The 19,530-nt window shown below is 36.7% G+C and overlaps 1 protein-coding gene across 1 annotated transcript in view; it reads right to left on the reverse strand.

Annotated features, from left to right (window-relative positions):
* Nucleotides 1-287: 287 nt before the first annotated feature.
* Nucleotides 288-19,530, reverse strand: part of LOC141522353 (coiled-coil domain-containing protein 170-like) — a 32,512-nt gene continuing 13,269 nt past the window's right edge. The window contains 8 exon segments of the mRNA XM_074235726.1: nt 288-600; nt 2,699-2,732; nt 2,734-2,915; nt 11,141-11,383; nt 14,244-14,306; nt 14,308-14,445; nt 15,386-15,688; nt 17,901-18,045. Of these exon segments, the coding sequence (XP_074091827.1) occupies nt 424-600; nt 2,699-2,732; nt 2,734-2,915; nt 11,141-11,383; nt 14,244-14,306; nt 14,308-14,445; nt 15,386-15,688; nt 17,901-18,045 (1,285 nt within the window). The 3' untranslated portion in view covers nt 288-423.

Genomic DNA, 19,530 nt, shown 5'->3' on the forward strand with positions numbered 1-19,530 from the left:
AGAGTCCCTCTGAATTTGCCTTCTAATCTGTCAGCACCCCAAGTCACTAAGACAATAACTTACAAGCTAAAATATAAATATGAGCCAATACTATAAATTACAGAAATGTTGATATGCATCAGTGGACTTCCCTCACTGATGAAATCTCAGGTTCAGACTATCTCAAATAAATTATGGATAACAAGTCAAGAATATTCTTAGCAAAAGTAGAGAGAAAGAAATGAAAGGTGAAATAAGGAAAAGGGTGGGGGGAAATCCAGTGACAAACATTACAGAATAGAAAAATGGAAAATGCCAAATGTATTTTATTTATTCCCTAGTCAGGTTCCACAGGTCTTATATTCAAACTATTACAGAAAACAGTCTGCAATTTTAGTACTTGCTGATGATAATGAAGAAAAAAGAAGTCAAATGTCTTTTATGTCATTCATTCGCTTGGCCAGTCTTACAATCACCAAGAACCTTTGATCTGCTGTTAGATGTAATTAAAGAAATTTCATAAGCTTCTATTATGGGTTTGAGTTGATTAATGATTTCCTTGTCTGGAATTTTGATGTTAAAAACCATCATCTTCATAACAGATTCTCTAAAATCCAAGAGCTACAAGAGGGAAAAGTCACACAAAAAAAGAAAAGAAAAATTGGAATCAGTGGCACAGGATTTTTGATATTCATTTAAGACAACTCCACGAGAAAGACACTTTTTTATCAACAATGGTAACATAGAACATCAATCCAGCTTTTTTTTTTTTTAGGTTTTTTATTTTTGCAAGGCAAATGGGGTTAAGTGGCTTGCCCAAGGCCACACAGCTAGGTAATTATTAAGTGTCTGAGACCGGATTTGAACCCAGGTACTCCTGACTCCAAGGCTGGTGCTTTATCCACTATGCCACCTAACCGCCCCAAGGCCACCTAGCCACCCCTATCAAACCAGCTTTTAAACAGGTTCCTCAATAAGTGTTCCTTTCTGGTATTAAGTCTCCTTAAAATAATATTACACACACACACACACACACACACACACACACACACATACACACACACATGTATGTATGTGTGTGTGTGTGTGTGTGTGTACATTAATTAATGTCTAATTCAAAATTCATTAGGCATCTTTACTCTATGCCCAATAGTAGAATTTTTGCTATAGTAAATATAGTCTCTCCAAAAAGTCTTATGGCAGTTTTAAGTTTTAATAATAAAAATAGTATAAAAAGACTCATCTTTTAACATGATATTTTTTCCTAGTTACATATAAGGGCAATATTTTATGCTCATTTTTTAAAATTTGACTTCCAAATGTTACCCCCTCACTTCTTCCCTTACCTTGTCCCTCCCTCAGAGGATAACCAACTGGATATATATGTTCATATATGTTCAATGAGGCAAAACACATTACTGTATTAGTAATGTTGTAAATAAAAACACAGACCTAATGGGGAAAAAAACCATGAAAAAATAAGGTGGAAAATAATATGCTTCGATCTGCATTCAGATTCCATAAAGTTCTTTCTCTGGAGGTAAATAGCATTTTTTCATCATAAGTCCTTTGGCATTGTCTTCCATTGCACTGCTGAGAATAAGTTGCAAAATGTCAAAGCTCTTCATACTTTTGGAACCCTTGTATAGAACCTCCTCCAATTGAATTCCCGTCCTTTGCCAAGTTTTGTTGAGTCTAACTCAAAATCTGTTTTGCATCCTCTTCTCTGTATTCATGCAACCACTAACCTCATCATCTCCAATACAGTAAGAGTGTTTAAATTAGTTTCCTGGCTTCCATTTGTTCCCTCTTCCAATCTATCCTTGACATAGTTCACAAAATAAGTCTTCCTAAGGCTATCACTATCTCTATCACTCCTTTTCTCAAAAATCTTCAAGTTCCTTTTTGCATCTCTCTTACAAAACCCTTTCCTCTAACAAATCCCATTTGTTAATGCACACTCCCCCTTCAAATTACCTTATATTTGCTCATCTATCTACAATGCTATGCCCCACTTTTGTTCAGTCATTTTAGTCATGTCCAACTCTTCATGACACCACCTGGGATTTCCATTTCCTTCTCCAGTTTATTTTACAAAGATAAGGAATTGAGACAAACAGGATTAAGTGATTTGCTCAGGATCACACAGGGAGCTAATAAGTATCTGGGGCGAGATTTGAGCTCAGGAGATAAGTTGTGACTTCAGGCTCAGAACTCTCTCTGCCACCCAGCTGCCTTATATCCTCCTAGTAAAATGCAGTGTGACCATATAGAGTAGATGATTAATGTTTGTTGAATTGAATAATACTAGGCATAATGAGTGCATAGGAAGAGTACTGAGTATCATGAAATATTTTAATATAAAATGGACTTAATTTCATTGCTTTTGTATTTACTCAAGTAAAAACTATTGGTACAGACTATTGTCAGTAGATGTCTAAAAATATTGAATTAGATATTAAGGAATATATCTGAAGATACAACAATTTGTGGAGACTTTTTAAAACTAAGAAAGAACAGTTTTTTTTTAGTAAACCATCATATGAGAGATAAAGAATCCTTGAAAAAAAAAGATTTCCACAGTAATTGAATGAGACTATAATTCCCTAAGCAACAAATATGAGGAACTGATTTTTAATCACAATGCTAAATTGTGACTAGTCCTTTAGCCATTCCTTTTATAGAAAGGTACTTGTTAGAAAGTACGGGGGGAAAGTACCTGTCTTTCTTGTTTTACTACTTCTTCAAGTGTTCTTTAGTGTATATGGCTTATTAATAACAGCTTCCAGCATCTGATAGGCCCTTTCTTTGTCCTCTCTGGCTTCTGGCTCAGTGTAGTTTAATGTTGTTTTCAAATTGGTCACCTTTTTAGATGCTTTCTCTTTAATTTTTTCAATCTTTTGTAAATATTTCTGGAGTTTTTCAATGGTTTTGTCCTGAGGGGTAGGAAAAGAACAATTGTGATTCTGGCATTAATATTTAAAAAGCAAATAAATAAAAGGGGAAGGGAACAAATATTTCTTAGTATTTACAAAGAGCAAGGCTCTGAGCTAAGTACTTTGCAAAAATCATCTCATTTAGAAATGCAAGTTAAAACAACTATGAGGAACCACCTCACAATCAAATTGAATAAAATGACGAAAAAAGGAAAATGATCAATGTTGGAGAAATTGTTGGAAGATCAATACATCAATGCCCTGTTGATGAAGTTCTAAACCAATCCATTCATTCCAATGAGCAATATGGAACTATGCCCAAAGAACAATAAAATTGATCATAATGGCCCCTCTCTCCTATCTTGATAGGTGTGCCATTTTGTAAAGCTCTCTCTCCCTCTTTTTTTTTTTTTTTTTTTGCAAGGCAATGGGGTTAAGTGGCTTGCCCAAGGCCACACAGCTAGGTAATTAGTTAGCATCTGAGCCTGGATTTGAACTCCTGAACTCCTGACTCCAGGACTGATGGTCTATCCACTGTGCCATCTAGTTACCCCAAGTTATCTTAATAAAAAAGACCTTTTTAATTACTGCAGACTAAGTGTTCATAAGCCATTTATAACAATTTGGGGGCTCGCCCTCAATATTAATGTAAATCTCTTTATCTGATATTGTCCATTAAGAACATATTAAAAGAATGCAGGCAAATGGCTTGATTTCAAGCCTACTTTCTTAGTGTTCTCTGCTGAGGAAATATCTCAAGGTATTCCTGGGACGATTGGCCTGGAGTTGAGAGTGATTAAAATGTCTGGGGGTAGAAGAGACATAAAGGAGTAATTGCAAGGGTGGCATCCGTGGCCAGACCTCCAGGTGGGAGATTTACCCTGAAGGAGAGGCCAGAGAATAATAGGCTGCCCTGAAGGAAGGGCATTTGGTTTCCCTCTCCAGGAATTTCCCCAAAATCTTAAATGGGGAAGGCTGCCTCCACACTTGAGGAGCAAGGGAGCCACTGGCTGGTAGCTGGAAGCCAAGGAAGGAAGCAGATTGGATCCAAATGCTGTGTGAGTGATTTTGAATGTTCCAGAGGGAGTATATGTATTTGTTCTCTGTCCTGTCTTATGTAATTGTCTGTGTTAGGTATTTCTGGGTCTGGGGACTCCATCTAAGTTTTAAACTGGGAGAGCTGTTTCAGAAGGTAGGGCAGGAGGAAGTAAGTCTGTAGTGTTCCCCTGTGGAGCTCAGCCCATCCCACACTGAGGTGTTAGCTGTGCTGATGGGTTGAGTTAAAGAGAAAAAACTGTGGTTTGAGGACAGGTTAGAAAAGAGAAAGTACTTTTAAGGGAAAGATTGAGAAGTTATAGTAGGGAAGATTTCTTATTCTTATGACTGTCTGGGGAAAATTCCATATTTTCTCACTGGGAGGGAGGAAGGGGGTGGTGGTTGGGGAAGTGGATGGTAGACTGGAGGCAAGGCAGTCTTGATCCCATCTGCCATCTTGTTAAGGCCTGAACTCTAAACTAAATCCGGCTGAGTTGTGCCTCACCTAGCCATGGGGGTGGGCAAGAGGCATCAAGTACTGAAGCCTTTAAAGGAAATAGAGCCCACCACAGGCAAGATATGTGATTGGGAAAGGAAGGGAATATAAAATCCAAGGGTTCAGAGTGATATTTATTGAAAGGACCTCATATTTAATGAATTTCTCTGCTTTGGCTATATGGCCTAAGATTGATGACTTTCACTATGTTTCTGAACTGGAGTTTTGATAATCACTGTGAGGGTTTTAAAAGACCGTTATTAGTTTTGTTACATTCTGACAAAATTTGTACAGAATGGGAGGAATTAAATAATAACCTAGATTGTTAAATTGGTTTGGGATTTTGAACTGTATTGAAACACCTTTGGGTATAAGGAAAGTGGTGTTAGGTTAACTACGAAGAAAATATATGTAAGTGTGTGTGTGTGTGTGTGTGTGTGTGCATATATGTACATATATATGTATATACATATACACACACACATAAAACTAAGAAGAAAAGCTATGTTAACAGGGAAATTTACTGATTTCTTTTGGCACAAAACTCTAGTTCATTTTAATGCTCAGCCTCATGCTAACAATTACATTTTTAATTTGGATGGAGTTTTTGGGATGTGAATGCTGGATTCTCTGTATAATTTACTCAAACTAAACTGTTAGAAGTTTAGTTGTATTGCATTGTGGTTTTAAATGTATCATATGTATGAGATTGGATCCTGAGAGGATCTGGGTAAAGAGGTCTGGAAGACAAAAGTATAAAGATAGCAGGGTTAACATTTTGCTCTTGTTCTAAGGGAAATGAAATGTTTAAATAAGAATTTTATGTTTGATATAAATTAACAATGTATGTTCAATTTTAAAGAAGTTAAGAATGTGAACTTTTCTCTTGGTAACTGCAGACAGGTGATGTGGGGGCTCTGAACAAATAGCAATTGTGTAGTCCCACTGTCAGATAACGTATTGATGAGTAAGATGTATTTCTCAGTTAGGTCATATTCTTTTCTAACTGCAAAGGGATTATATTTGCAATATTTAGTTAGCTCTTGTGAATATATGATATTTAAAATACTGCATTGTTATGACATGGGATTAACATATGATTGTCCTTCAAGGTAATAAGGAAAATCTCAAAAATTATGACCCCCTCTAAAATAGTTCTGTGGGTTCATGAATAATGTACTAATGGAAGTATTACTTGTACAAGGTAGTAATTTGTGTGCTATTCTTACTTCTGTTTTACTCTATTGGAAATAATAATACATATTGCAAATTTAAAGTCACCAAAGATGTTCTAATGGTTTTAAAGAATTCTGAAAAGTAATTTTGTTTGTTAGGAGCCAGGTTGGCGGTATAGTAGATAGAGCATTGGTCCTGGAGACAGGAGGTCCTGAGTTCAAATTAGACCTCAGACACTTAATGATTACCTAGCTGTGTGACCTTGGGCAAATCATTTAACCCCACTTATCTTGCCAAAAAAAAAATAGTAATTTGCATGTTAAGGATGGCTAGTGGCTAAACAAGTTTATGTATGGAAGTTTCTAGCTATATAGAAATGCGAATTAGGAATATTTTTGATATGTATATTTGTGTATACATATATATATATATATATATATATATATATATTCCAAAACTGGTGGTTTGCTTTGAAATAAATCACCTATGTAATATGAGAAAGATAATTTGAGCTTTTGTGACAATATTCAGCTTAGGCAATCTCCTGGTCAACAAAGGCATTTATTTGCTGTAAAATACAACAGGCTAGAAGGAGGGTTCTCTAACCTAGAGGAATTTGATACAGCATCTTTTTATAGAGATAGAGTAAATATGATTTCAGACAAAGGGATGCCTCTAGTAAGAGGTAGCAAATGAGGCCTGTAGGACTAGTCATAGTTAGAATACCTGGTTTTAGCAAAGACCCAAGGAGAACGCTCAGAGCTTTAAGTTTTATTGATTGGGACCCCATTAAGGCTGTAATTGGAATTTGTGAATTATACTCACTGGAAATTCTAATTAGGTAAAACAACTATTTTAGATCACAGGACTTTTAAATAATTTTCTCTTTTTATGTCAGATACCAGGATGGTCAGTAAAAGGAAATGCTACTGGGTCAATGTCATGTTCTTGGAGTCAAGGAAGCCAATGGGCTAAAGATGCCAGAGATATGTAGTCAAAGGGGCAGCTTCTCAGTATAGCCTGAGATTGGACCCTTTTGACTTGATTTTCACAAAAATTACATTTGGATAATGTCTTACCTGGAAGAATAAATTGGGCCTTAGGCATTCAACTACCCACATGACCTCTGCCTGGACACTGACATTCAATACTTATATCTATAAAGGAATTTTCCTTTAATTTCCTGGATCTTTATAAAGTTACTAAGCAAATAGGTGAATTGGCTCTAATAGCCAGAGATAGGTGAGCTGTGTGGCTCTGACCCCTGCTATCAGCTACAAGTTAAGATAGGGATTAAGTTTCCTTAATTTTTATTTAGAGGGTATATTTAGGAAAGAATGGGAAATTCTTAGGATAATTTTGAAGGTCTATTTTAATGAAAGGAATGTGAATCATATAAGTACACCAGGAAAAGGAAAATGTGGGAATATTTTTTGGGAAAAAAATCATTTTGGTTAAGGATGATTGAGTCATTACTGTAATGAAAGCAAAGGTTTGGGATGATTGTTGAATGTATATGTTACAAGCTTTAGGCGATGTGATAGTTCTCATTGGGAGTTTGCTCTTGTAGTAAAATACTTAAGGAAGTTTATTGTGTTAAAGTGAAGTATGTGTGTCAATATAGCAGTAAGGCAAAATGTAAATTGTAATAACCTCCAGAATCTCCTTGTCTTGTGATGAAAACATGTGTTTTGATCTGAGTAAAATGTTAAGCAGTTTCTTTAACAGAAGACAAGGTCTCAACAAGTCACCTGAGTTGGAGAGGACCTTTTTCAAACAGATTCAGAAGATGCAGAAGGACTTTGGATATCTCCAGGGGAGAAGAGAAGAGAAGGAAAGATAATGGGCCAATTCATCTCCACCATCTCTCGCCTACATGTACATTGTGAAATCAATATACAGTCTATACTTGTAATTTCCCCTTGATTCTAGAAGTGTGACACCTCTTCCTTATGGAAAGGAGAAAGAGAGGCAAGGTGAAGTTGTTCTCCATTGAGAGAAAAGGAGGGAGATTATTGGGTGGCATGATTGTATCCTACATTATATCCTATATCCTATCTAGGGAGAGTCCTATCTATATTTAGAGAATGGTGTATTAGTAATGGTGGGAGGAGAATCTAGCCAACAGAAGTCAATGCCCACTCTTTTGCTGTGGCTAACTGTTGCACTCACAGTAGCCCACAGCAGTTTGAGAATTGGCCTTGGGTGCCAGTTCCCCTTGGGTCCAGCCTAGATTTTCAGTTCCTGGTCAGAGGTGCACTGTGGCTCAGGATTCTGATCCAGAGGAGAGAAACACCAGTGGCATATGACTGATTCAGTTCAGGGTGACTATTGTTTATACTAGTCTGGCTGTTGTGGCTTGCTTCCTTGGGGCTCACAGCGGCAACCTCCCTTCAGGAGGGCAGCTGAGAATAAGGAGTCAAGCCACTACTGCCTTATGCCTCCAGCTCAATTTTATTATTGCTTAGCTATTACATATATACTGTTAGGTCCTCCGGGGTAGAACAAAGAATAATGAGGTAATGGTTAGGAGGTGCAAGCGATGTGTAGGTACAGCTTCTTGCATTACAGGGTAGGAGGGTACGTTAGGGAGGAGATGATAAGGTACGGCTGTGTCTAGTGCCCTTGGACAGTGGGGCAGAATGTCCAGCTCCCAAGGACTCTGGCTCCCAAGGACTCCAGCTCACCTTATCTCTCAGGGCGGCAAGCCAGCTCCTGAGACTGTCCAGGTGGCGGTTTACTTGGAGATGATTTGTGTCATGGCTGTTAGAATAGCCTGTGTACCCACATCTGGCCAGGATATTTTCCTGGGGTTTAGCAAATATCTGTGGACATGTCCAGAAGCAGGGTACAAATATTCTGGACTGTACAACTAAAGAGACAGGTGGACTGAGACTCATGTGAGATGTAATGAAGTTACCTGGATGCCTTATAAAGATGAGCAAACTGGGGGACTTGTTAAGGGAAACTTTGATCATGAGGACTTGCAAGGAAATGCAGATGCAGAAATGCCCACTTGGAAGAAACAACAATTTAATAAAGATCACTGAGATATATTAGTTATTCTTGGGGTTGGTCTAATGGCACAAAATCAAGGATTTATTTTGATCAATTTTTTGGAGCCAAGAAGATCTATCTAAAGACATTGGTATAAAAACTAGCCAGTGGAAGGAAGGTACAGCAACTTTGGAAATGTATATATTATCATGATGATTATATGGCATATTTAGGAGGGCCCCTTGGAAGTAAGGATGGACAGGAATGTGCATTTGTTGCAAACAGGAAAGCTATATTCCTGGAAGGTCTACCAGCACTAAAGGAATATTATTGGATTTGTGGGACTATTGCTTATACCCATTCATCAATAGGGTTGGTAAGGAAGTTGTTATCTAGAATTAAGGGTGTACTATCTGGGTACAGGATGGGAGTTGGGGCTATGGAACCCCAATTTACATCCTCATTAGATTCTAAACTATAGTGGAAAAGTTACAATTTAGACAGGAAATATGAGTGTTTGGGGGTCCACAAAAAAGTAAAGGGAGGATTGTCAGTTTATATTACAAAGACTAGGGTCTCCCTATATTGTTGCCTACAGGCAGGTAATGAGTTAAGATAAAACATTTAGCCTTCATTTGCTCAAAAATGGCCCCACCTAGACTTGACCTTCTCCTTTATGCATGCTCAAGCAGATCTACCTGTTCTTGCTAATTAGTATGATGATGGGGAGGGGGATGTATAGGAACCAATGTATCAATTAGTTTTGTGACCCCCAGGCTATGGTTGGCATGAGGGGGCAGGAACAAAACCTTTCAAACTGCATAAAACACCTTCCATTTCTGGAATTTCTTGCCCCTCTCTCCCATCTTGAGAGGTATGCCATTTTGTTAAGATATCTTAATTTAAAAAACCCATTAAAAAAAAAAAAAAACGATCTTACCTTTAATTCAGCAATACCAATACTAGGCCTATATCCAGAAGAATCCATAAAAAATGGGAAAAGTACCACATATTCCAAAAAATTCATAGCTCTTTTTGTAGAGGCAAAGAATTGAACACTGAGGGGATACCCATCAGTGGGGTAATGGCTGAGCAAGTTATGGTAAATGAATGTTATGGAGTAGTATTGTTCTATAAAAAACCATGAATGGCCAAACTCTAGAGAAGCATGGAAAGAATTATAGGAACTGATGTTCAGTGAAAGGAGCAGAACCAAGAGAACATTTTACAAATTAACAACATTGTGAATTGCTCAAGTTTGATGGACAGAGCTCCACTCATCAGTTCAGAGCTAAGACAACCATGGGAGACTTGTTATGGACAATACCATCCATATTCAGACAACAAAAGTAAAACAGAAAAAAACACAGCTACAGAAACTGATTTAACACTATGTGCGCCTTTTAAAAATTTCTCTTATATTTTTCCTTCCTATTCCATGGTTTTCTTTCTTTTCCCTCAGTCCTAATTCCTCATACAGAAAATGGCAAATGTTTCAAACTTGTTAAATACAAATTACATGTACAATGTTCACTTGACTGTTTGCTTCTGAGGGGAGGGTTTGGGAAGGGAGGATAAAAGAAAGTTGTGTAACATATAAACATGTATGTGCATGATTGTTGAAAATCTTTCTTAACATGTAATTGGAAAAATAAAATAAGAATTAAAATAAAAATGTTCTCATTTGATTTTCACAGCCAGCTTGGAATGTATAATGGAATAATATTTCCCTTTTACCATTGAGGTGGAACAGAGGTTAGTTAGTGCCAGGGATCACACAGCTAGAAATTGTCTAAGGGTGAATTAGAACTTAGGTTTCCCTTACTCCAGGGGTCAAAGTTTTGTCCATTCGTCTATCCTAGTTCGGAGTGCAACTGACATCATTCATTGGACAAATAACAAAAAATAGTCATTGAGTAAACTCTAAGTGAAAAAGAATATAGAGCATTGTTGTCTGGGGACAAAAGTTCAATATAAAGTATAAAATGAGGTCGCAGTTTGAAGGAGCTTATAATCTGTGCTAGCCATACATAGAGAAAAGAGGGGGAAAATTTGACCAGGTTGTTGCCAGGAAACTGATCCATAAGTGTTTAATAGCAGCCACTATTCATATAGAACTTTATATTTGTTAGCCACTTTAAATCTCACAACAAAACTTATTAGGTAAGTAGAGTACAGGTCTGTCTGGATGCCACATTTTACAGATGAGGGAATTGATGCAGGAGACTTTCCCATGGTAATTCAAACACAATTCTGCTAACTCCAAGTCTACCCCTCTATGGATGGTGGATGGTGCTGCCTCTGAATTAAATGGCAATAACTGGCGTAATGTAGAAGCTGCTTTGGGGGACCCTACAACTGGGATATTCAGGAGAGAACTTCAGCAGACAAAAACAGTAATCTGAAAATTTTCCCTTAAGTTAAGAAATGAAAGGGAACCTGTTTGCTTAAATGAAATAGAGAGACTTTGAAATCATGAGAGAAAGACCCCGATTTGAGTCTTTGAAATAACTTCACTTACTTTGAGGTAGTTTACTCTCCTTAGTTGATTTTTCATGTTTTGATTTAACAGTTTCATGTCACTGAGATCTTTCTGAAGTTTCTGCACCTTTTCTTCCAGTCTTAGAGTTGTTGTGTTTGGCAAGCTCTTTTCAACTGCCAACAGAATCTGTTGTCTTTTTTCTTTCTCTGGCTTCCAGAACTTCTTGTCCAACTCTTCTGTCTGCAAATTTTACACTTTGTTTTTTTGTTTCCCTTTGAATTTCTCCGCACATCAACAAAGGAATTAGTCTTAAAATACTTCATGAGTCTGGTGTTACCCATACTAGAGCCACAGTTGATTAGTAAGTCAATTTTTTAAATCAAATTAAATTCATTAACAAATACAAGGAAACTATGTAAAGTACTAGAGAAGGAATAAAATGACCTGGATTTTTAATCCCAGATTTCTACCTTAGCCTCAGTTTCCTCAACACTGAAATGGAAATCAGAATCCTTGTACTCCCTAGCCCACAGGGTTATTGTGCAGATCAGATCAAACATGTATATTAAGTGCTTTTTAACAGGAGAGTCATAGTTCTATCTATGCCATAACATCTTGTTGTTGATGATTTTGGGTCCATATATCAAAACTTATGTAAATATTTGTATCATTAACATGAAACTGTCCTTTAGCTTGATTGGAATGAAGTGTTAATTCCAATTCTTCATCTGACAAAAGAAGCAATGCTTTTCTTAATTCTTTTGTCAGTGAAGTGGTCACTACTACAGAGACAAAATCAAGGAGTCAAACTAGGCCCAGACTCATGAATCTGAGGCCCAGGCTTTGTCTCAACCTAAATAGACTAGATTCGATCTAGGGAATATCAAAAATCATTTTCTCATAGATTCAGGTTGCTTTCTCTTAGACTCCAGCTGCTTCTCCTCCTCACATTGGTTCCAAGGAAATCTCAGCATGAAATGTGAATATAACAAACATCTAGTTCTCCACAGATATGAATAAAAGCACTCAAGATAAGAAATGTATACTTTAGACACAGGATAATCTTTGTACAACCTCTCAGAAAACACAGAAAGGACTCACAGTAGTCCAGAAACAAGCTCTACAATTTTTCTCCTCCTCTAATGAGTCTCTCCTTTTCTCTAGGCTTATTATTATCCATATTTATGCAAGTCCAACAGTTAGCCACACCAAAAGAGTGGGCATTGACTTCTGTTGGCTAGATACTCCTCCCACCATTACTAATACCCCATTCTCTAAATCAGAGATAGGACTCTCCCTAGATAGGATTTGGGATATAATGTAGGATAATAATGCCACCTAATAATCTCCCTCCTTTTCTCTCAATGGGGAACATCTTCACCTTCCCTCTCTTCCACCTTTCCATACAGAAGAGGTGTCACACTTCTAGAATCAAGGGGAAATTACAGGTATAGACTGTATGCTGACTACACAATGCGGTTTAGACTCCCTGAGGGAGAAAATTAACTTGGAACTATGAAGAGGGAAATATTCTAATATTCTTCTTTCTGCCCTAGAGACCCAGACTAAACTCCATAATGAAGGTAATACTTCAGGTTTCACTCTTGTAATTGTATGCTAGACAATAGACCTACAGTGACCAGTTACACAAAATAATATTGGGTTCAAAGTTTGAGTTTTTATTCCCCTATATTCTGGGGTAGATTCCACTGCTTCCATGAATTTGGCAGTCTTCTCATATTAAGACAATCCAAAATCAGGAAATCACCTTTTCTTGCTAAAAATCTGGATTGTGGGAATCATGATACCCAGATATTTCCTACTCCTCTATTTAACCTTGGTGTCTGGGACTTTCTTCTCAAGCAATGTTTGAGAGCCTAAGGAACTCATGTGCTTTTGCCTCAAGAGAGACATAAATATATTCCTGGGGGAATCATAACCTCCCTCCCTCCCCATCATTACCTGGTCACCAGCAGGATTCAGATTCTCTCTATCAGACCAGGCTATACTCTGAAAAGGAGGAAATAAAGGAACAGGTTGAATATGAGTTTGAAGATTCTCTTTGAAGTCCAACACAATTGTATTCTACCAACCCTTAGAACTGTGACTTCTGACGGTGAGAGTATCCAATCCCCTCAACTAGACCCTAGGAGAATCCAGACCACCAGATGGTGTTCGAGTGTTGCCAGTGGGCATACTCACACTCCATAAAGAAAATCATCCCCAGAGCTGTCATAACACTCTGTGCACTCAAATTAAGTAAGACATCTGACATTTATATAGTGTTTTAAGGTCTCCTAAAATGTCAGATGTCTTAATCATCTTTAGCATTGAGAGTTTTTTACTCAAGGTCACCCTAAAACCAAAGGATGGAACCAGAATCCAAATTCAGGTCTCCTCATAAGTCCTGCATCATGCTGTCTCTCACCAATGGGCATGAACAGTTACGCTGTAAAGTGGATGACATGTAACGATGTATGACTTCATTGAAAATGACTCCCTTATAGTTATTTGCATGCCGTGTCCCCTTTAGCCTGTAAGCTCAGGGAGAACTGACCAATGAGTGCCTTAGGGAGCTTGACCTGATGCAATCTCTCAGAGGGAAGCTGGGAGAACCTGCTTCTAATAGAGGCCCCTGCTCTCTTCTTCAGGGCTTGTCCAGGCTCAGCAAACAACCATGAAGGAAACTGCATCTGTCAGAGTATAATGTGCATCCTTCCAGTGATGGGCTCTCATTGGCCAATCCATCATTTCTCCAGTAATGTTCTCTACTCAGTAATGCTCTTTACTATATACTCCCATATAGTTTTTATCATGAACTAAAATTCCACCATTAGATAATCTATCTTATAGATCTTCTTTTAAAATTACATATAAATGAAATTACAAGTTACAAAAATCAAAATTACATCTAAAAATCAAATATGTTTATAATGAGGAAGGTGGAATAAGGGCTTTCTGCTAACATCGGCACAAAATCAGGAATATGGGAATTAATCAATTTGTTGTCATTCTCCCCCCTCCCAGTCTCTTAGAATGCAAATAATAATATTATTTTTATGAACATTGGTTAAAATTGAAGCCATTGATATAATTTTTACAAAATTAATTTTTCCTTGCCATATATTTCTAGAACCCTTACTTTCTTTTTGTCTAAATTCCAATTTCCTTGAAATAAATCTTCAGTGGCAGATTTCACTTCCAAGCACTTTTTGGGATTTCTTTTGCTCCAGAAACTTTTCTTCACTTTGGGATGAGTGACATAGAACCTCTTCATAAAGTTGATGAAGTTCCTCAACCTGCTGAGTTTGCAATTGAATCGCTTGTTGAAGGACATCGGTTTTCTGCAGGTAAATTAAAAAAGTGAGATACAGAAGTGTATCCCATGTTGGCCCTTAAAAGTCACACTTGCAAATCCAATTATTATAATTGAAATATGGATTTCACTATGCTTTCAAGACTTTCCTGCAAGGAAATCTGAGGTATATACAGATCATTTGTTGAAATGAATAGGAAAAAATAAAGGCTGATATATGAAAACATAATACTTCAATTTCAATCTAATATGAAACCATTTAATAAATTTTCAGATCACCAGAGAACACTCCCCAATGAAATGACATAGAATACTGGGCAAAAACAAGATTTTTTATAGAGGAACTCTGCAACACACATTCAATTCAAATTAAACAATAATATTTCTATGAAATTGAGGTGAAGAAAGAGAAGAAATAGCTTTTTGCTATAACAATTTCAACTATTCTGATGAAACTGAACAATGGCACTGACTTTTTGAAAAGTATGATTGTTATATTTTTGGTTTTATATACAGTATCATCACATATTCACTAAAAATGCTTCCAAGTGACTTGTGGAGATGTCCTCAGAAGTGATATAAACAGAATTACTGGGTTTTAACAATTAGAACTATCCTGATATGAGAATTGTTAAACTGTCTTCAAATATGTTTTCTTCTTTGTTTGCCTTACTGTTTTGAAATCTCAACAACAGATAAGAGACACAATTTAAAACAAGGCAGAAATATTTCCTAAATTGGGAATCAACTTAGACATTATGAATAGAACATTTTTTTTTAGGTTTTTGCAAGGCAAACAGGGTAAAGTGGCTTGCCCAAGGCCACACAGCTAGGTAATTATTAAGTGTCTGAGACTGGAGTTGAACCCAGGTACTCCTGACTCCAAGGCCGGTGCTTCATCCACTACGCCACCTAGCCGCCCCTTATAGAATATTTTAAAACGACAACTTTTCTGGCAACATACTAATATATTTCCAAGACTGTTCATTCATACTGAGTTCTTGTATCCTTTCTCTCACAGCTTCCTCTGTAGCTGGTACAGTAATAAAGGTGTTGCTTAGAAGAGTAGCAAGTTCATTAATGAAACTCTGGTGCTGTGTCTGGGTAGTTTGAGTTTCCCAGTTGAGGCTGACTGGGTTTTGTTCTTTTGTAGACATTTGCTTTCCATTGTGAAGCAAATCAGGTTGACATCTGTTCCAAACCATCAGTTTCTCTGAGAAAAAAATGCTTTCTCTTTCCAAGTTCTTGGCCATGATAGCTTCCTCATTGTCCTAAAGATGACAATAACATTAAATCTATGTCTTTCAAATTGAGTGATTTCAGTCATTCTATTGCACTAAGACCAAAGAAGAATATAAATATGGTCACAGACTCTCATTTGAGAGAACAACTACAGCAGACTCTTCATTTTTGGAACTGGAAATGACCTTAGATATCATCTAATCTAATCCTTAGATTTTAGAGAGGATGAATCAGAGGCCCAGAGCAAGTAAGTAGCAAAAATCAATGGGTTTTGAGGGTCTTGAGTTCAGGACCTATCTTACCTGTTGTGATTTTTTTTTTTTTGTTATCTATCAAACTGTTCCTTATCCGTAAAATGAGAATAAGAATACTTGTACTACTTTCCTCACAGCATTGCTGTAATGATAAAATGACATAAGTGTAAAATCACTTTGAAGAGTTCAATGTTTTCAAAGTACTATATAAATGGAAACTATTTTATTTTTATTGTTCTTGTCACTATTATTATTAATGAGGAGACCTAAAACTACCAGAGTAGAGTAAAATATGTCCCAAATTAATTCTGTTTAATTTTTTTGAAAGGGTTACACAACGATCTGTAGAAAAGCATCCCAAAGATCTCCAAATGCTTTTCTGTTGCTTAATATTTTTTTAATCAAATGACTTATATAAAGCTGGAAGAAAATACTATCATACAAGATAGGAGTCTGTAGCCATAAAGATTTTTGTAAGGCAAAACATTAGATTGAATCTCAGCAGATGTAATATAATAGGGAAGAATGTAAAGTCCTGCCATGTGACCTGGAGTCATAGAGATAAGAATTGGTATGTATGAGTGATCTGCAGCACATTGCAAACAGGGAATTGTGAAGCAGGTGATAGGCTCCACTCTATCAAGTCAGGTTTGGAACGTTGTGCTCAATTCTTGAGGGTCACATGAGGTGATGAATAAACTGTAGAATATATAGAAGAAGTCAACCAGGACAATGAAGGAAGGTAAGATCATGATACATGAGGATTTGGAATATAAAATAATAATAATAATAATAATAATAATAATAAAACTAAGTTTTACATATTCTCATTATGTGCGAGACACTGTCCTACATATTTTACAAACAATATCGCATTTTTTCCAGTGACAGAAGTTAAGTGATTTGTCCAGAGTCACACAGTAAGTATCTGAGGTGAAATTTAAACACAGGTTTTCCTGACTCAGGCCTAGTACTCTATCCATTTCTCCATCTAACTGCAACTAATTAAAGAGAATAGTCTAGAAAAGAGTGAGAGGGATATGACAGGGGCCCTTATGGATGAAAATTTCAAAGGAGTCGATTTAGTCTTGATGTAAGGAAAAACTACTTCTTGTTAATTAAGTTTTCAATTATGTCTGACTCTTTGTAACCATGTTTGGGTTTTGTGGTTATTTTTTGGCAAAGATACTCTAGTAGTTTGGTGTTTCCTTCTTTAGCTCGTTTTACAGATGAGGAAACAGAGACAAATAAGGCTAAATTACTTGCTCAAGGTCACACAACCATTTAGGGTCTAAAGCTGGATATGAACTCAGGGAAATGAATCTTCCTGACTCTAGACCTAAACTCTATTCACTATGTCACTTGGATTCTCTATTTTTGTTGTTAAATGGGTTCACTAAGCTACTTAATAATAGTGATGATGATGATGATGATAATAATATTAACAGTGAAGAGAATAATAAAATATTTGAAGTATAAAAGGGATTTTTTACCTAATATTTATCTTTATAGCAAAACCTATAACAATGAAGAAAGTATATTTTAAATTCTAATTTTCTAGATAAAAGTATAATGCAAATTTATTTTACTAAGGTAGTTAATATTACTAGATAAACACAGGCTATAACTCAAATGTTCTCATTCTCAGAGCTTCTTCCACTAGCCCACTCCCTCCTTGAATTACACCACTAGTTTACTGTTTCCAAAGGTGCCTGAGAGATGGGAGAATACCTAGGGAAGTTTTTCAACTACCTTCTCCCAAAAGATCAGATTAATTCCTGTGGTGCCACAGAAGAAATTCTAAGGTTCCAAATTATGGTAAGGAACATGTCAGCTACTTGTTCTTCACTTGGAAAAGATAACTCATTGTCACTGGGCAATTGCTAAGTTTTTGACCAAACCAGTTCATTAGATATATGACAGGAGTAAAAATATGGAATAAAATTATTATCTTTCTATAAATTCATTTGGAGTAGAATATTCTTACCTTCTTCACTAAAACCTCTGGGGAATCATCTTGCCCTTCCATATCAAAATTCATAAAAGAGGCTACTTTGCGTCTGGCATCCACCAACTTTTTTTCCAAACCAGCTGCTTTTTGTTCTGCCTTTTCTCTTTCAATAAGCTGTATTCTGTGGATGATATTAACAAGTCTTAATCTTATACATTTCTTACATGCTAAGTACAATAATTTTTTTCTTTAAAGTAGAACGTTCCATGTTCCATGAGAGAAATGTGGATTCTTTGCTATCTAAACATTTGTCAAATTAACCCTTTGTGAGGAGAAGCTAGGAATACCTCAAGAAATGCCAAGAATAAAAATAAGGTTTCTACCTTACGGCATGGATGTCTTGTCTTTAAAAATCTATCTCCCAGAATCTATTCTACAGGAACTTCTACTGGTCATTTTCTTTACCATTTAACCTGCCAGATTTCTAAAAGAATAGTAATTTGACATATAGACACAGAAACTAGTTGAGCACTTGTTTAAAAAAAAGCTGAATAGTGACTCACTTTGACTTTTTTTTTTAAGGTTTTGCAAGGCAATGGTGGTTATGTGACTTGCCCACGGCCACACAGCTAGGTAATTATTAAGTGCCTGAGGTAGGATTTAAACTCAGGTACTCCTGACTCCAGGGCCAGTGCTCTAGCCACTGCACCACCTAGCAGCCCCTGTATTTTTTTTTTCATTTAGAATTTGTATGGAAGCCTTCTCCATGCCACATAGAGGAACTTTCCAGTTCCAGACATTGTACTCAGGCAAAAGTTAAGCTGTTAGAAAATGTGGTTTACCTTCTAGAGATGATCTGCCAAATAGGGGGTCATTCTAATGATTGTTGCCTTTAATCAGTCCTTTGCTACTCTCTTTTCACAATATCTGGACGACCAGAAAGAGTCGTCATTTTCTCCCACGAACTGATCCTTAAATTTATATTGATCTCTTGATTCTATTTTGGTTCCCAAATCAATTTTAGGTTCCTAAATATTTTCTCCCCTAAAACAGTGTGGTAAATGCGAGTCTCAGAGGAATAATCAGACTGGTGGATGGTGCGACATTATCACCACAGAATTAAAAATAGAAAACTGACACAATTCAAGTAACTAATTGGATAGAATCATTTCTAGGCCTCCTCCTCCTCCTTAGCCTTACTATGATTGTAATTCCTGGGATTTCCTCAGGTATTTCTGTTAGAAGTAACCTGGTCTGAAATCTACTCCCTAACCCCACCATACCTTCTGCATACATACATACATACATACACACCAAGAAAAGGATAGTGGTACTTCTTTTTCCTAACAGACTAGCCTATGGTACAGTTTCAAATCTTTCATCTCTAATACTCATCAAGAAATGGAATAATCATTTTACATAATGCTGAATCCAAAAGCATGCATAATTTGACCTAATTTAAACACTATGTTTGGTGATGATGTTTTGTTCTTGTAAAATACCATAACATCAGGGAGGTGATGCTCTGACAAGTACATGAATTGGATGTGAATGAGGGAGTGCTGTGCTAAGTCACTGGCCTCACTTATTCCTCTAGAACCTTTGGGGGATCCAATGGCTGGATATGGATGTGGACAAATGAAGATGGCCGTAGATGCGAGACAAT

This window comes from Macrotis lagotis, chromosome 4 (assembly GCF_037893015.1).
Source record: "Macrotis lagotis isolate mMagLag1 chromosome 4, bilby.v1.9.chrom.fasta, whole genome shotgun sequence".
Lineage (NCBI taxonomy): Eukaryota > Metazoa > Chordata > Mammalia > Peramelemorphia > Peramelidae > Macrotis > Macrotis lagotis.